The sequence below is a fragment of the Rhinatrema bivittatum genome, chromosome 10 (assembly GCF_901001135.1).
Source record: "Rhinatrema bivittatum chromosome 10, aRhiBiv1.1, whole genome shotgun sequence".
Lineage (NCBI taxonomy): Eukaryota > Metazoa > Chordata > Amphibia > Gymnophiona > Rhinatrematidae > Rhinatrema > Rhinatrema bivittatum.
Window position 1 is genome coordinate 111,028,659 of NC_042624.1, and position 15,531 is coordinate 111,044,189.

Consider the following 15,531-nt stretch of genomic DNA (forward strand, 5'->3'; position numbering starts at 1 on the left):
AAGAAATACAATTCTTAGAAACGCTGTCGCCCCTGCTGTGAGCACAGCCAAAAATGAAAACCAGCTATCCAACTTTATATAATGGACATACTTCAGCTGAATGTTCCATGGGACACAAAAATATATTTGCTCTCTATATATCCCAAAGAAAAATGAATAACGCAATTATTATGTGCTGCAAGATGTGTGGTGGCTTGTCTATAGAAAGATACCCATATACCTACTTTATCCTCACTTCCCCGATTATGAACAGTTTACTACATGTATTATTTGTCTGCTACTCCTAAAGATTTAGATTGCTTATCCTTGACCCTGTGAGACTGGAAAATTGGGCATCCAAATGGCAGATGAAATTTAATGTGGACAAGTGCAAGGTGTTGCATTTAGGGAAAAATAACCCTTGCTGTAGTTACACAATGTCAGATTCCATAGTAGGAGCTACCACCCAGGAAAGAGATCTAGGCATCATAGTGGATAACACATTGAAATCGTCTGTTCAGTGTGTTGCAGCAGTCAAAAAAGCAAACAATGTTAGGAATTATTAGGGAGGGAATGGTTAATAAAACAGAAAATGTCATAATGCCTCTGTATCGCTCCATGGTGAAACCGCACCTTGAATACAGTGTACAATTCTGGTCGCCGCATCTCAAAAAAGATATAGTTGCGATGGAGAAGGTACAGAGAAGGGCAACCAAAATAATAAGGGGAATGGAACAGCTCCCCTATGAGGAAAGACTAAAGAGGTTAGGACTTTTCAGCTTGGAGAACAGACGGCTGAGGGGGGATATGATAGAGGTGTTTAAAATCATGAGAGGTTTAGAATGGGTAAACGTGAATCGATTATTTACTCTTTCGGATAATAGAAAGACTAGGGGGCACTCCATGAAGTTAGCATGGGGCACATTTAAAACTAATCGGAGAAAGTTTTTTTTCACTCAACGCACAATTAAACTCTGGAATTTGTTACCAGGGGATGTGGTTAGTGTAACAACCACATCCCCACTACACTAACCCAGCTACACTAACTGCAGTTAGTGTAGCTGGGTTTGAAAAAGGATTGGATAAGTTCTTGGAGGAGAAGTCCATTACCTGCTATTAATCAAGTTGACTTAGAAAATAGTCACTGCTATTACTATCAACAGTAACATGGAATAGACTTAGTTTTTGGGAACTTGCCAGATACTTGTGACTTGGATTGGCCACTGTTGGAAACAGGATGCTGGGCTTGATGGACCCTTGGGTCTGACACAGTATGACAATTTCTTATGACTATTTGGCAAACATTCTTGAAATGGCATGCAGAATCTAGTTCATCCTTTTGGATGTTGACAGTTTGATACTTCTGGGGGAGAGGGGAAGGGATGAAACTTTCTCTATACCACATTTCTGTTAATTTAGTGTTATAATGCTATATGGATTTGATTGTGAAGGCTGTAAGTTAACTCTGAATATTGCTCATTTGTGGGTCAATGATGGGCTTGATGGACCCTTGGTCTGACCCAGTATGGCATGTTCTTATGTTCTTACAAAAAACCAAAAACCACCTTACCCTGAATATCAGATATCATTAGGTGTGCAATTAAAAATATATACCCAAACCTTAATTTCCTTCTATCATTCTTGTTCCTCTAGAAAGCATTTCCTGTGATTTATACTGCCAATGATAAGATCATAAGGGGAGTAATGCTGGGTCAGACCAAGGGGTAGATTTTCAAAGGCTATGCGTGTAACCCGAGAAAATCTGCCCCTGTGCCAAGCCTATTTTGTATAGGCTCGGTGGCGCGTGCAAGCCCCGGGCCTTGCAAAAAGGGGCGGTCCGAGGGCGTGGCTGGAGCCATTTGCCGCTGTGCCCGGGATCGCGGGCTAGCCATTGGCCGGCGCGCATAAGCTACGCCTGCCAGGAGGCAGGCGCAACTTACCCGACAAAGGTAAGGGGGGGTTCTAGGTAGGGCTGGGGGGGGGGGCGGATTACGTAGGGGAAGGGAGGGGAAGGTGGGGGGAGGCGGAGGGAACGGAGGACGGCTGCGCGGCTCGGCGCACGCAAGTTGCACAATTGTGCACCCCCTTGCGCGTGCTGACCCTGGATTTTAATAACATGCGCGCGTTATAAAATTGGACATAGATTTGTTTGGGCCGGGTGGCGCGAACAAATCTACGCCCATGCGCACCTTTTAAAATTTGGCCCCAAAAGTGCATTGAGCCCAACATCCTGCCTCCGACTGTGGCCAATCTTGAAAAGTAGATTCAATTTCTTGCTGCTCGCCTCCCCTGTGCCACCTTTTTCATAACTATTTATGGACTTTTATTCTGGGAACTTGTCCCAACCCTTTTGATAATGTTCCAACTAGGGTGACATGAAATGCTTTGTAAGCCTAGGACTCGACTAATATGCCCCCATGTTAGGGAAAAAAGTAATAATGCAAAGAACATAATCCCAAAAGTGTAATGTTGTATCCCTTTGTGCTGAAACCATTCTGGTGAAATTAAGCAACCAATTAATTTTTTTTTTTTATGTTCATTTTCATTCTATAATTGTAGACAAATTAGAGAAGGAAGAAAAGCAAATAACCCTTAAATAAACTATAAAAACCAGAAGTCTATGTAGAAAATTATTTGTATTGCAGCATAATAAAGCCTGCATGTGTGTACTTAATTCTGGGATAACGAGTAGCCGCAAAGCCTAACAGAGCAGGCACCTAGCAGCAGAATAACGGTGTGATAGGAATTAATAATGCTATAATCAATGGTTTTTCTGGCACAAGCTGCTAGCGAGTGTCTCACAGCCACTGTGGAACAAAAACAATTGTCAATTCTAATTAAAGCGTGCATGGACTGGAATACAGCTTCCTACTCAAATGATTATGTTCGAGCAGGCTTAGTTACTGAACACAGCCAAGTCTGACAGACTGTCTGAAGTCCAGGCTGTTTAAAGAGTTAGAAAACGTTGGGTTACCGTGATCCATGTACAGCGTCTACTCACGGTGACCAATTCATTGCACTGCTGGAGGTTTTAGACTGTGTTAATCTTTCATGTCACAGATGCACAAAGAAAAAACTCCCAGCTTCCTAAGTCACATCACAGCAGTGCTATTTTGTGGCTAGGAAGGGGTGTGGGAAGGTTACCACAAATTATCTCGACTCAGCCTGAATGCAGCATAGCAGATGTGGTTCACCCAGTTTTCCTTTCTTGTTTTGACTTTTTGGATGTCGATGAATACTAGGGCTGATTATTTGAGGAGCAAGTTGAGTTGAGTATGCCCTGGGATGTTAGTCGATGTCAAGCCAGGGGGGCATTATTGGTTATTTCATCTTTCAGAGAAATGGGATGAATGCAAGCTTCAGCTTTCTCAATGATTGCAACCACTCTGTGGAATTCTTTGCCTGTCATTAGGTGCAGTCATTCATTTCTAACCTATCAAATAAAGGTCACCTGGCTTTTTTATGCCTCCTCTGGCATAAACGAGGGGAGGAGCATTGACCTAATTTAATTTTAGGTTGAGGAATGTTTGTTAGGAGTTGGTTCGCTCTCAGAGTGTGTTGCAGCCATTATTATTCTTTTATTGTTCTATTTTTGAGAATATTTTGTGCGTTTTATCCTTTTTTTCGGATCAACGAGGCAGTTACCAAATTATATATAAATACCCTCACTCTGGTCTACAGATGCCTAGAGTTTTTCATGCTGAGTTGAAGAGTATTGTAAGGCAACTTGACTGGTCAACATGGATTTTATTTTTCAGATTTTCTAACAAAACTCAACCTTTTTTGCAGACTGGCTAACAAAATACCATTCAGCCTGTAGCAGAAATGTGTCCCCTTAGAACACAAACCCTGTAAGACAGCAGAGAACACAATGATCATCAGTGTTAAGGTTGAAAGGAAAAAGTGATCAACTGCTAAAGGCAAATAGTTTACAAAGTGCTGTGTATCCGATTCCTACCTTTGTGAGGTCCATTCCCAGCCTAACCTGCGATAAAAGGTGCATAATAACACTTTTGTGTTCTTCCACCGACTCCCCCTCACCATCGTCATCTCTGTCGTCGTGTGTATCAAAAAGGTCTAGAAACGAAACCAAAGCCCTCATCAGCTTCTATTGCCGATATTAACCAAAAGTCTGAATGAGGCAAACCTGTAGCACATACCTGCATCATTCGTGCCGTTAGACATGGAGGAGTTAAGAGACTCCGTGGTGTCAGGGCGCTTCAAGCTGGTTCCAGTGCTGCTGTGCGATAGCGCTGCTCCAGAACCTGAGGAGCTAAAGCCACAGGAAATGATCGCACTAAAAATCTCTCATTCATTCATTCAGAATCCCTCTGCACACCTTCCTCCCAGGGCCAGGGCTAGACATGTTAAATTCCAGGGCAGAAACTAGGGAGCCTCAGTGACATCACTCATCTTGAGCGCTTGAAGCCCTAACCTTGACTTGATCCAGAGGATCCTGATCAAGGATTTAAAGTGCATGAGTGCCTCTTTGGCGTTGCATGCCCACCAGATGTGAGTGTACTTCTATGCTCCATGGGTCAAACCTTCAACACCAGCTTCGACAAACTTGACTTTAGCTCAATGGCAAGGAAGGCTCAAACAGGCTGATATTCAAAGAAGACTGAACATCTGACCTAGGTGCTAGGTTTAGGTTCTTAAAGTTCAGCAAAATTTCACCCAAAATTAGGCTTCTAAGTTATAAGCTGAAAATGTGTCTAACTTAAGCACCCAATTTTATGTCTGCTATTTGATCACCTAAACATAGGTGCTTAATTTAGTCTAGAACTGGCCTAGCTCCACTCATTTTTAGGGGCTTAAATTTGGGCACGCCACCCTAGGCAATTTTCAAGAGAGCAAAATTAGACTCCTAACTCTCAAAGTTAGACATTGAAACCCTTTGAAAATTAACCTCAAAGTTGTTCAGTGCCAAGAACAAGTATAACTAAGTTGAACTGCTGGCCTTCAGAGAAAACCTTGTTAGCAGACTGCTCCTCTAAATAAAAACATACAAATGACGGCAGAAAAGGACCAATAATCCACCTGGTTTGCCCAGCAAGCTTCCCATGGTAGTATTTGCCATGCCGTGCAAGCTACCCTCATGTATCAATCAGTGCTGCTTGATGTGCTTTGCTTATGGACTTGGCTGTAGAAGCAGTCATTTTTTCCTTAATGTCTGCCTATCAGTAGCGCAGACTGTAAAAAAAAAAATCATAGCTTCTGTTGGTTGTCTCTGAATCCAAATTCTTCTGCCTTCCATCCCCCACCTCATTCCTTCGAAGCAGAGAGCGATGTTGCAGTTGCATCAAAAGCATCAACGTTTATTGGTTAAGGGTAGTAATTCCATGCTTCTGTTAAAGGTAGTAACTGCTGCTCTGTGCAGGTTACTCCCATGCTTATCAGTTCCCCAGACCATAGAAGCTGGGACCTCATTGATTGCTGTCTGAATCCAATTCCCCTTTTCCCCTGCCGTTGAAGCAAAGAGCAATGTTGGAGTTGCAAACATATCAAGGCCTATTGGTTAAGTGTTTTTACCTGCTGCACCAGCAAGTTACCGCCATGCACGCTTTCTTCATTTCCTTTAGGACGTGCCATAGAAGCAGTCCTGTGTTTTTTCCCTTGTGTCTGCATATCAGTATCCCAGACCGTGGAAGTCAGGGTCCTCTGTTGTCGTCTGAATCCAATTCCTCTTTTTCCCTTGCTATCTAAGCAGGGAGCAATGTTGCAGTTGCATTAGAGGCCTCAAAACATATTGGTTAAGGGTAATAATATCCATGCCTTCTGTTAAGGGTAGTAACCACTATACAAGTTACCCCACCTCACACTTATTGCCGTCCTCTAGCCTGTAGAGATCCGCAGTGTTTATCCCATGCTCCTTTGAATTCTTGACTGTTTTCTTCTTCTTCACCACCTCCTCCGGAAGGGCATTCCAGACCTCCATCACTCTCTCTGTGAAGAAATATTTCCTGATGTTGGTTCTGAGTCATCCCCCCTGGAGTTTAATTTCGTGACCCCTAGTTCTATTGTTTACTTTCCAACGGAAAAGGTTCAAAGTCCATAAATCATTGAAACCTTTTAGGTATCTGAAGGTCTGTATCATATCTCCCCTATACCTCCTTTCTTCCAGGGTATACATATTAAGATCCTTCAGCCTCTCTTCTGATACAGACCCCATACTATTTTCATCAATCTTTTCTGGACCACCTCCATCCAGTCTCTATCCTTTTTGAGATACGGGCTTCAGAACTGAACACAATACTCCAGGTGAGGCCTCACCAAGGACCTGTATAATGGCATCACCTCCTTTTTCTTACTGGTTATTCCTCTCTCTATGCAGTCCAGCATTCTTCTGGCTTTAGTTATCGCCTTGTCACACTGCTCACCATCTTTAGATCCCCAGATACTATCACCCCAAGATTCCTCTCTTGGTCTGTGCACAGTCTTTCACCCCCCATCACATATAGCTCTTTTGGATTCTGCATCTCAGATGCTTGACTCTGCACTTCTTGGTGTTGAATTCCTGTTGCCAGATCTTAGACTACTCTTCAAGCTTTCTTAAATCTCTTCATTTTCTCTACTCCCTCAGGTGTGTCCACTCTGTTGCAGATCTCAGTATCATCCGCAAATAGACATATTTTACCTTTTATCACTTCCACAATGTCGCTCATAAAAATATTGATCAGAACCGGTCCCAACACCGATCCCTGTGGTATTCCACTTAACACAGTTCTCTCTTCAAAGTAGGTTCCATTTACCACTACACGCTATCGTTCAAACCAGTTTGACACCCATGCCACCACCTTGGCGCGAACTTCCAAGCTTCTCATTTTATTCACAAGCCTCTTATGAGGGATCATATCAAAAGCGTTGCTGAAATCCAAGTAGAAGTGTTAACCATGGCAACACCATGAATGTCTCTTGTACTGATCTAGTTCTAATTATGTTCTAGAACATAATTCTGGATAATGTTCAAGACCTATTGATCTGTGGGTCATTTGGATCCACTCTTTGAAATAGTTTTGTAGGAGGCTGCCAAATGGCTATATCAAAGAGTGGATCCACTGAACTTCATTGGGAAGTATGAACTGCTGCAGAGGCTCTTATTGATTCTAGTCTTGATCTTCTCACACCACAAAAGGACTACAATCTTCCCCTGGTTCTTTGAGGTTGTGTTGCAAATTGTTTTTCTGGATGATATCTCCTGGACTCACGATTCTGAGCTCATCCTCTATAAAATTGATAACCGGCTCTAATGCTGTCTTAAGGAAAATGCTGTAGTTTTGACTCCTCTAAGTTTTCAACTAATTTTTCCAATTCCTCTGAACAATAGCCTTCCCTTGAACATCAGCTTACAAAGATATGTTTTGGACCATGAGTCAGTAACCCAATGACATAGTCATAGTAGTCTCTTGCTCTTACTGACAGAGCTAGATGATACCCTTATTAAATCATAAAGATCATCTGACAAATAAATTGCTGCTGATTCTAGCAATCCATGTCCTCTCCTTTGGAAAGCTGTTATATCTGGCAAGTACAGTTCTTGATACATAACTTGTACTAACTGACATATGAACATATGTATTTGAATAAAAAATGTGCTTTAAAATGAGTTTTATCATTTTATCCTGCAGATCCTTAAGGGCCACACCTTCTTCCACTGGGATAGTAGTTTTTTTGTTCACAGTAGAGACCATAGCATCAACACATGGTATAGAAACATAGAAATGACGGCAGAAGACAACCAAACAGTCCATCCAGTCTGCCCAGCAAGTTTTGCACTTTTTTTTTTTCTCTCATACTTGTTACTCTTGGCTCTTAGTAACCTTTTGGTTCTATTTCCCTTCCACCCCCACCATTAATGAGAGAGCAGTGTTGGAACTGTATCTAATTGAAATATCTAGCCCAATTAGTTAGGGTAGCAACCGCTGCAATAAGCAAGCCACGCCCATGCCCAGCCAGACTAAATAATTCAGTCCTTGTTGGTTGTCTGTATATAGATCCACCTTTCTTCATTCCCCCTGCTATTGAAGCAGAGAGTTATGCTGGATATGCATTGAAAGTGAAGTAACAGACTTTCTCCCCTGCCGTTGAAGCAGAGAGCTATGCTGGATATGCATTGAAAGTGAAGTATCAGGCTTATTTGGTTTGGGGTAGTAGCCGCCGTAACAAGCAAGCTACTCCCTGCTTTTTTGTGAATGCAAATCCTTTTTTCCCACATTTCCTCTTGCCGTTGAAGCTTAGAGCAATGTTGGAGTCACATTAACCGTGTGTATGTTTATTGAATAAGGGTGTTATCTCCAGGTAGTAGCCGTCATTCCCGCGAGCCACCCACTCTTCATTCACGTCCTCTAGACTTTATGGATACACAGTGTTTATCCCTCGCCCCTTTGAAGTCCTTCACAGTTCTGGTCTTCACCACTTCCTCCGGAAGGGCATTCCAGGCATCCACCACCCTCTCTGTGAAGAAATACTTCCTGACATTGGTTCCGAGTCTTTCTCCCTGGAGCTTCAAATCGTGACCCCTGGTTCTGCTGGGTTTTTTCCCCCCCCGACGGAAAAGGTTTGTCGTCGTCTTTGGATCATTAAAACCTTTCAAGTATCTGAAAGTCTGTATCATATCACCTCTGCTCCTCCTTTCCTCCAGGGTGTACATATTTAGATTCTTCAATCTCTCCCTCATAAGTAATTCAATAAACAATCTTGGGCTTCCACAGGTAAAGGATAGAGCTTATTGAAAACTCTCAGTCTTAAATCTTGCTTCTGGGGAATCCCATTCTAAAAGGACTATATTCTATATTGCAGAATGAAGAGGAAAAGCTGTAGACACTATTTCCTTTATTATTGGATCCCAAGTCAGGGGTCTGTTCAATCTTGTTTTCTGAAAGTCTCAGAGCAGAATTTACTTGTGTGATTAATGCTATAATCTCTTTTTTATGGAAAATGTGGATTATGTATCTTCCTACCCTTCACAAAACATCTCTTCTTCCTTTAGGTAATTATAGCTACATCTCCCATAATGACTTTCCATGTCCACACAGAAGGAACATTTGGTTGTATTGCACTTTTTTCTACTGAATCTAGTCTTATTTTTAAATTTTTTTTGGGGGGGGGGGTTGCAAGTAAACGTAGACATCTCATAAGGTAACTTTTGTGGATTCTGAAATTCCTTGTCCTCACTCTGATCATGCAATGAACAAAAGACTTTGGGTAAAAACTAACTGATGAATAATCATTCATGGATGGGATGCCTTGCTCACAAACTGTTTCCATTAGAGATTTTGAATCTGAGTAAGATCAGGGGGATCAATGCACTTAAATAACTGTAGCTGTGTTCAGCTGGTACACAGCTGAGGAGATTTTAAAATGGTTGCTACATCAGTCTCAACGGCTGAATTTGAGGGCTCTACTGTTTCTGGGTACAACAAAACATTAAGGGCCAGATTTTAAATCGCCTACGCGTGTAAAACCCGGGGGTTTACGCATGTAGGTGGCCTTACTGGTGCCAGGCCAATTTTCGAAGGCCCAGCCACATGTGTAAGTCCTGGGGTTTGTGAAAGGGGTGGTCCGGGGGGGGGCGGGGGGGGCGCTGTGCCGGGGGATTGCGTGTCAGCAGGGTGCCAGCACACGCAACTTGCTGCTGCTCCGAAGCAGGCGCAAAAGGTAGGTTAATGATTTTTTTTGGGGGGGTTAGGATAGGGATAGGGGGAGGGTCAGGCTAGGGGGTTCGGAAGTTCCCTCCCAGTCCGCTCCTTAATTGGAGCGGACTGGGAGGGAACTGGGGAAGGCCCCGATGCGTCGCCACGCGTAACTGCAAAAATCCTCCCCCCCTTGTGCGCGCCGACCTGGCATTTTATAACATGCGTGCACACTATAAAATCACGCGTCCATGTGTGCGCGCCAGGTACCGCATGCACATGGACGCGCGTGCACAATTTTTAAAAATCTACCCCCAAGTAATTTTGCTTGTGAGCCTTTTCCTGAGTCTACGGATCCTAATTTAGCCTTTTGTGCCACATTACTATTTTCTTTCATTTCAATTTCTCCGTGGAGGCAGCTGCACAACTTGAGCCATCTGCTTGTTATGGAGCATTTGCTGCCACAGGGTCTGCGCTCAGCCATAAGGAGAGAGAAATCTAGTTAAATATATTATTCTTTGGTTATCACTTCTCTCTCCCCTCTTGTAGCTCTATTAGACAGAGCTCCTTTAAAATAAGCTCCCTCCATATTAAAGTCCCCCCCAGGCTTACTTTAAATGATCAGGGTTGGTATTTCTTTTTTTAGGCAAAAAACTAAGGTTTATGGAAAATGGAGGATTTAAAATTTTTCTAGAAGATTCTCTTACTCAGGTTTTTTCCAATCAGATAAGTTCTACCAATAATCCTTCTTAGGAGATGGGGAGTTAGTTAAACTTGGCTCGCTACTTTGAAGAAATGTAAGGTGCATGACAAGAATAAAATTAAATCTTTTACTCCATTCTTCTATTTTCTTTTAAAGCTTAAAAATTTGACCAAATTACAAAAACAGAAGGGTAAGAAACATGCTGCATCATCAGAAGTTGTTCCATCAGCTGGAGGAAGGCAATACTGGCTTGCTGGTCATTTACTGCATGCATGTAGTGATGTCATTTAAAACTTCTTAAAAAGCTAGTGCTCTGCCTCCATCAGTTGGATGGGGGATTAAATTCAATCATTCTGGACTGGGTTGTAGCAGAAAACAAAGGAAGCAGGAGACATGGGTTTCATTCCGGGGCCTCGCTTCTCTTCACAGGGCAGCTGGAGCTAGAGATCCTGCAGAGGTAGCTTTCACTGACAGCATCACCCATCATGCAACAGACAAAACCTACTGGGCCGACTCAGAGTGCATGATATACTTGGCTTTGGATTGGTGTAATGGGGGAGAGGTGGGATAAAATTGATATAAACACAAATAGGTGCAAATGAAGCTTCAACTAACCTTGAAGCCCAAAGGGAAAGGAAGAGACAGCCTGGTCATTTAAAAAAAAAATAAAAAAAAAATAATAATAAAACAAAGTATGTCTTAATCCAACAAGCATCCAACACGAATTTCACATATAAAACAATGACATACTTTACCTCCATATCACAGAAACGCTGTCCAGAAACTCATTACAGAACACACCATTTACACATTAAAAGCAAGAGAGTAATTTTCAAAGGGAATTCTGCTTACGCACAGAAATGGCTTGTTACAAAAATTGCCTGCCTGATATGTAGGTAAACTTCTGTATATATGTCATGTATGCGTGCATGTTTACCCAGATTGAGCTGAGACATTCCTGGGGTGGAGCTGGAGAGGGGTTTGCATATGTTTGGATTTCCAAATTTTCAGAGAGATTTGCTGGGATAATTTTGAAAAGTGGGGACAGCAAGTCTTGCTTTGAAAACTGGTATAATTTATGGTCTTATTTGCTGGTTACCTTATGAATGATGGTAGAAAACTAGCCCCAAAATGTCTTTAAAAGCACAATATAATAAAAAATGCTGCCTAATTTTTAATGGACAATATTCACAGTTCTGTGAGAAGTACATGTGGATAAGGATGAGGCCCAGCAGTCCGGGCTGCTTACTCTATGCAACGCTTTGGGGAAGAGCTGCTCTGGTAGAACTCGTCAGCATCATAGAATTCATCTTCGCTGCTGGAGTAAGAGTAGTCGGGGACCGTATTTGGAGAAAGATTTACATGGCTTGGAGTGGTGAGGCTGCTGCTAGGGGCAGACTGCCCACTTCCTACAGAAGGCAAAGAAAAAAAATAAACCCATACATTTTAGGTTGGGTAAAGCTTAGGAACGTTTTTCTGAAAAAGGTTCTTTGCTACATAGGGACTGCGAGATGAGCACTGATGAAAATAAATTAAAGTTAACATTGTCTCAATGGCTGCTGCGATTACAGTAAAGGAATTAAAAGCACAATTTAGGAGAAAGCAAGGTCTGCAGGAGAAATATGAGCCGTAACAACTACTAATTCTGTTGCACCTTTTCCTGGCTTTAGTAACTTCATTTCTTGCCTTCAGTTTCATCCCTGCTCTCAAGTCACTTCCACTCTTTGGGAGGGGAAGAGTTGCCAGAGCAGCACTTGAGATCAGGCCACTGGTGATTAAAGTCACACAGGGCCCAATTTACCAAGGGTCTATGGGAAAACGCTTGATAAATGGGCCCACCTTCAGGTTGAACCCATGTGTGTAAGTGCTCTAGGGCATCTATGTCATCACTGCTCAGCTGAGGGTTTTTAAGCATTTCCTGAAGTCTGGGGATTTCTTCTTCTCTTACTGAAGGAACATTCTAATTAATAAGAATCTCTTTTCTTCTTCATATACAATTTAAAAAATGGTAGCTTTTGTTCCCCATATTTCGTTTAAAGTGCACAGATAAATGCTAGGATGTTTAGCCTTCTCATTAGAGAGTCACCAAGCACTTACACACAGAAGTTTCCCATACACAGATCAGCTGCAAACTCATGTCACCAAGACAGCAGGATGCAGCTATGGCCAGAGAGTAGGTGTTGCCATCACAGCAGTGCTGGGCTTGGATTTGGTAACAAATACTTTATTATAAACGTATGTGTACCCTAAGTATAAATGAAATGACATATATTCTCATATTCACCAATTTTATTCAGAAAAAATGGTTTCCTAATGAAAGGCTTCATACCTGTACTATTGGGTGTTGGCGTTCCCAGTGATGTTACCACAGGCCCAACTGGTAAGGATGATGGACGCTGCTCTGCTTTGCACATCTGAGCAGGTTCTAGGAGAGGGTAGAAGGCAAAAGTCAAGTGCTGAGAACACTGTTCTCACTATACTGTCACAACTTTAGCTTAATCAAACTGAACAATGCCCTTTTGTTTCTCCCGTATGTACACTGCGACTTGCACATTACACAGCTGGGACAGAAGAATCTCCGTAGACTTGGTCTGACTCTACCGGAGTAAATTTGAGTTGAATATTCGTAATCAGGGTCTGCTTTGGATGGTGGCTTTAATCTGACTGTCCCCCCCCCCTGCCCCCAGAAAAAAAAAAATCTAGATTTACTCAGGAAGATTCAGCCTAATGCATTTGTAGAATCACAATAAATTGCAGTTAATAAAGAAAATGAAAATTCTGCTAAAGAAGCTTTGTAAGATTGGATAGATGAAAGGATTTAGAAACCATGAAATGATGCTGGGTTAATTAAACTTCAGAATAGCAGTAAACCACTGCCCTTTTCTTTGGAAGTATGCCACTTTCTTCTTTTTTTTTTTTTTTTTTTTTTTAAAGGGGGATGGCGATAGAATTCAATATGCAAACAGAAACAGCAGCATTGGATGTCCAATGCGTATTATACTGTTCATACAGGGCTGCATTTTCAAAGCTATCTATGTTCATAAAACCCAGTTTTATGTGCATAAAAGGCATTTTGTTTTATTGTAAACTTACCTTAAGGTTGCTGAACATGTATGTTTGTATTTACAGTGATCTGTTCAGATAAGTAATTATTTTTACTTTTGTATATTATGAAATTTTATGTTTTTATTAATTGTGTTTGTTTGGGTTGTACACCACCACGAACTGTGGCCACTTGTGGGGGACCTATGATACAACTTCTTGTTTAGTTTAAATGTTTTAAATATTTTATGTATTTTATGGTTATGATTTGTAATTGGAAATTCAAATGTTTTTAATTGTGCAGTTGTTAACAAAGTTGTAAACAGATGTGATTTTTCTACGAACAGCGGTATAGAAAAACTAATAAATAAATAAAATCTTATATTTACTCTCTCAGACACTAGAAGGACTAGGGGGCACTCCATGAAGTTAGCAAGTAGCTCATTTAAACAAAAATCGGAGAAAATTCTCACTCAATGCATAATTAAGCTCTGGAATTCATTGCCAGAGGACGTGGTTACGGCAGTTAGTGTAACTGGGTATATAGTGTCATACTATCTCTCCTACCCCCCAGTATATACTGTAGTTCAGCAGTCTTGAAAATCCCTAAAACTTAAGATCTCCAGACTTGCTCTTCCATCAGGACCAGCATTAAAGTTATGCTGATAACACACAGATGCGGATTCAGCCCCAGGTGCTCCCAGCATCTTCAATGTCTGAGAAATCAGAGCTGGTAACTCATTTCTATGGAAGAACCGCAACATAGTTCTATATGGCTCCAATCCCGGAGGAATTTCCCCATCCTCCAGGGAATACAGATTGGTTTCATCATCTTGCCATCTGGGTCTCCATCGGGTAGACCGGCGGCCGATCTAGGCATACCCCGATGTTTGCCAGCAGCACCAGGCGTGCAGTGTTTCACTGCCTGCGATCCAGAACTGGTAACAGTGGCTGGGGCAGAGGACTGCACCTGAAGAAAAAATAAGACTGTAGTCCTTGCAAAAATTCTACCCAAGAAAAGGCAGAAGGATCCATGCTAAAACCTGTCCTAAGCCCACTGACGAACAAGTTAGGGGAGCTTCAAAGTCAGGCGACCCTTCTGGCAGCTCTTTTCGCCGTCCCACATCAGGCTGGGAAGAACCAGACTTAGTAAAATCAGATGAAGGCAATTCCCCCTGAACTTCCAAGCAACGCTGACAAGTTAGAGGGATCGCCAGACTGAGAAGCTCGAATATGACAAGCAGCACAGAGAGTAAGGCGCTTAGGTTTCTTAGCTATAGCCTCCGTCAGTCTATCATTATGCTAAAATAAGCATCTGAGGAGTGTGTCCAGCAAGCAAAAGACGAGGCATCCAAAATTTAGCCGCTCAACACTGTACCTCGATGGGTGCCCAAAAACTGGCTCCCACAAGGCTGTGCTGTTTGCGTGCACAGATAAGCGTGTGAATGGGTGCACAGATGGACACCTCGCCAGGTTCCCAACCAAGCGTCCAACTAGGTGCACAATTGGATGCACAGCTGGAAGCACTTGCACAATCCGACGGTACTGAAGAGGGCAGCCTAATGCGCAGGAAAAAAGCAAGCGAAATGCCGCCACGGCCTACCACACGCTGAACAAGGAAAAGCCTGAGAGTACATCCTAGCCAAAAGGCCGCTCAACCTGCCGACATCCCCCAAACTCCCATGGAGGCGGGAACGAACGTTGAATCAGTGCACTGAGCACAGAGACCGAAGGAGAGAGGAGCCCCTACAAAAACTCATTTTCCGATTATAGGGGTTTTTTTTTTTTAATTCTTTACCTGAGCTCAGCCCGTCCCAGCCGAGAACAGAATCGGTCTCTGGCTGCAGGGGAAGAGGGCATATACCATCACCACCGTGCTTGTTTTCAGCTGCCTATCAGCTTTTTTTTTTTTTTTTTTTTTTTTAAATCTAAGTCCATGCCGGCTGAAAACTAGCTACCGGACCAAGGCATTCAATTGAGGGAGGGATTCAAGGATATCAACTCAGGAATTCTCGACTGAGGGAGGGTTCCAAATGGTATCACCACAAGAGAGCGGAGCAAATTAAATTTCCTTCTTTTCTCCTTCTAAACTTAAAGCAATCCCCAGTAGGGTGAGGCACGTCCATCATCTGCTGGAGACAGAATATTGACAGGCTGTCGTCGGTGCAGGGGTAT

The 15,531-nt window shown here is 42.5% G+C and overlaps 1 protein-coding gene across 2 annotated transcripts in view; it reads right to left on the reverse strand.

Moving 5' to 3' along the window:
- The window catches only part of OSBPL9 (oxysterol binding protein like 9), a 197,765-nt gene that overhangs the window by 21,709 nt on the left and 160,525 nt on the right, over nucleotides 1–15,531 (reverse strand). For both annotated transcript variants that reach the window (XM_029618434.1, XM_029618433.1), the window contains 4 exons: nucleotides 12,644–12,739; nucleotides 11,564–11,723; nucleotides 4,140–4,252; nucleotides 3,938–4,056 (listed from right to left, as the gene is read on the reverse strand). In XM_029618434.1, the coding sequence (XP_029474294.1) occupies nucleotides 3,938–4,056; nucleotides 4,140–4,252; nucleotides 11,564–11,723; nucleotides 12,644–12,739 (488 nt within the window). The remainder of the gene's footprint in view (nucleotides 1–3,937; nucleotides 4,057–4,139; nucleotides 4,253–11,563; nucleotides 11,724–12,643; nucleotides 12,740–15,531) is intronic.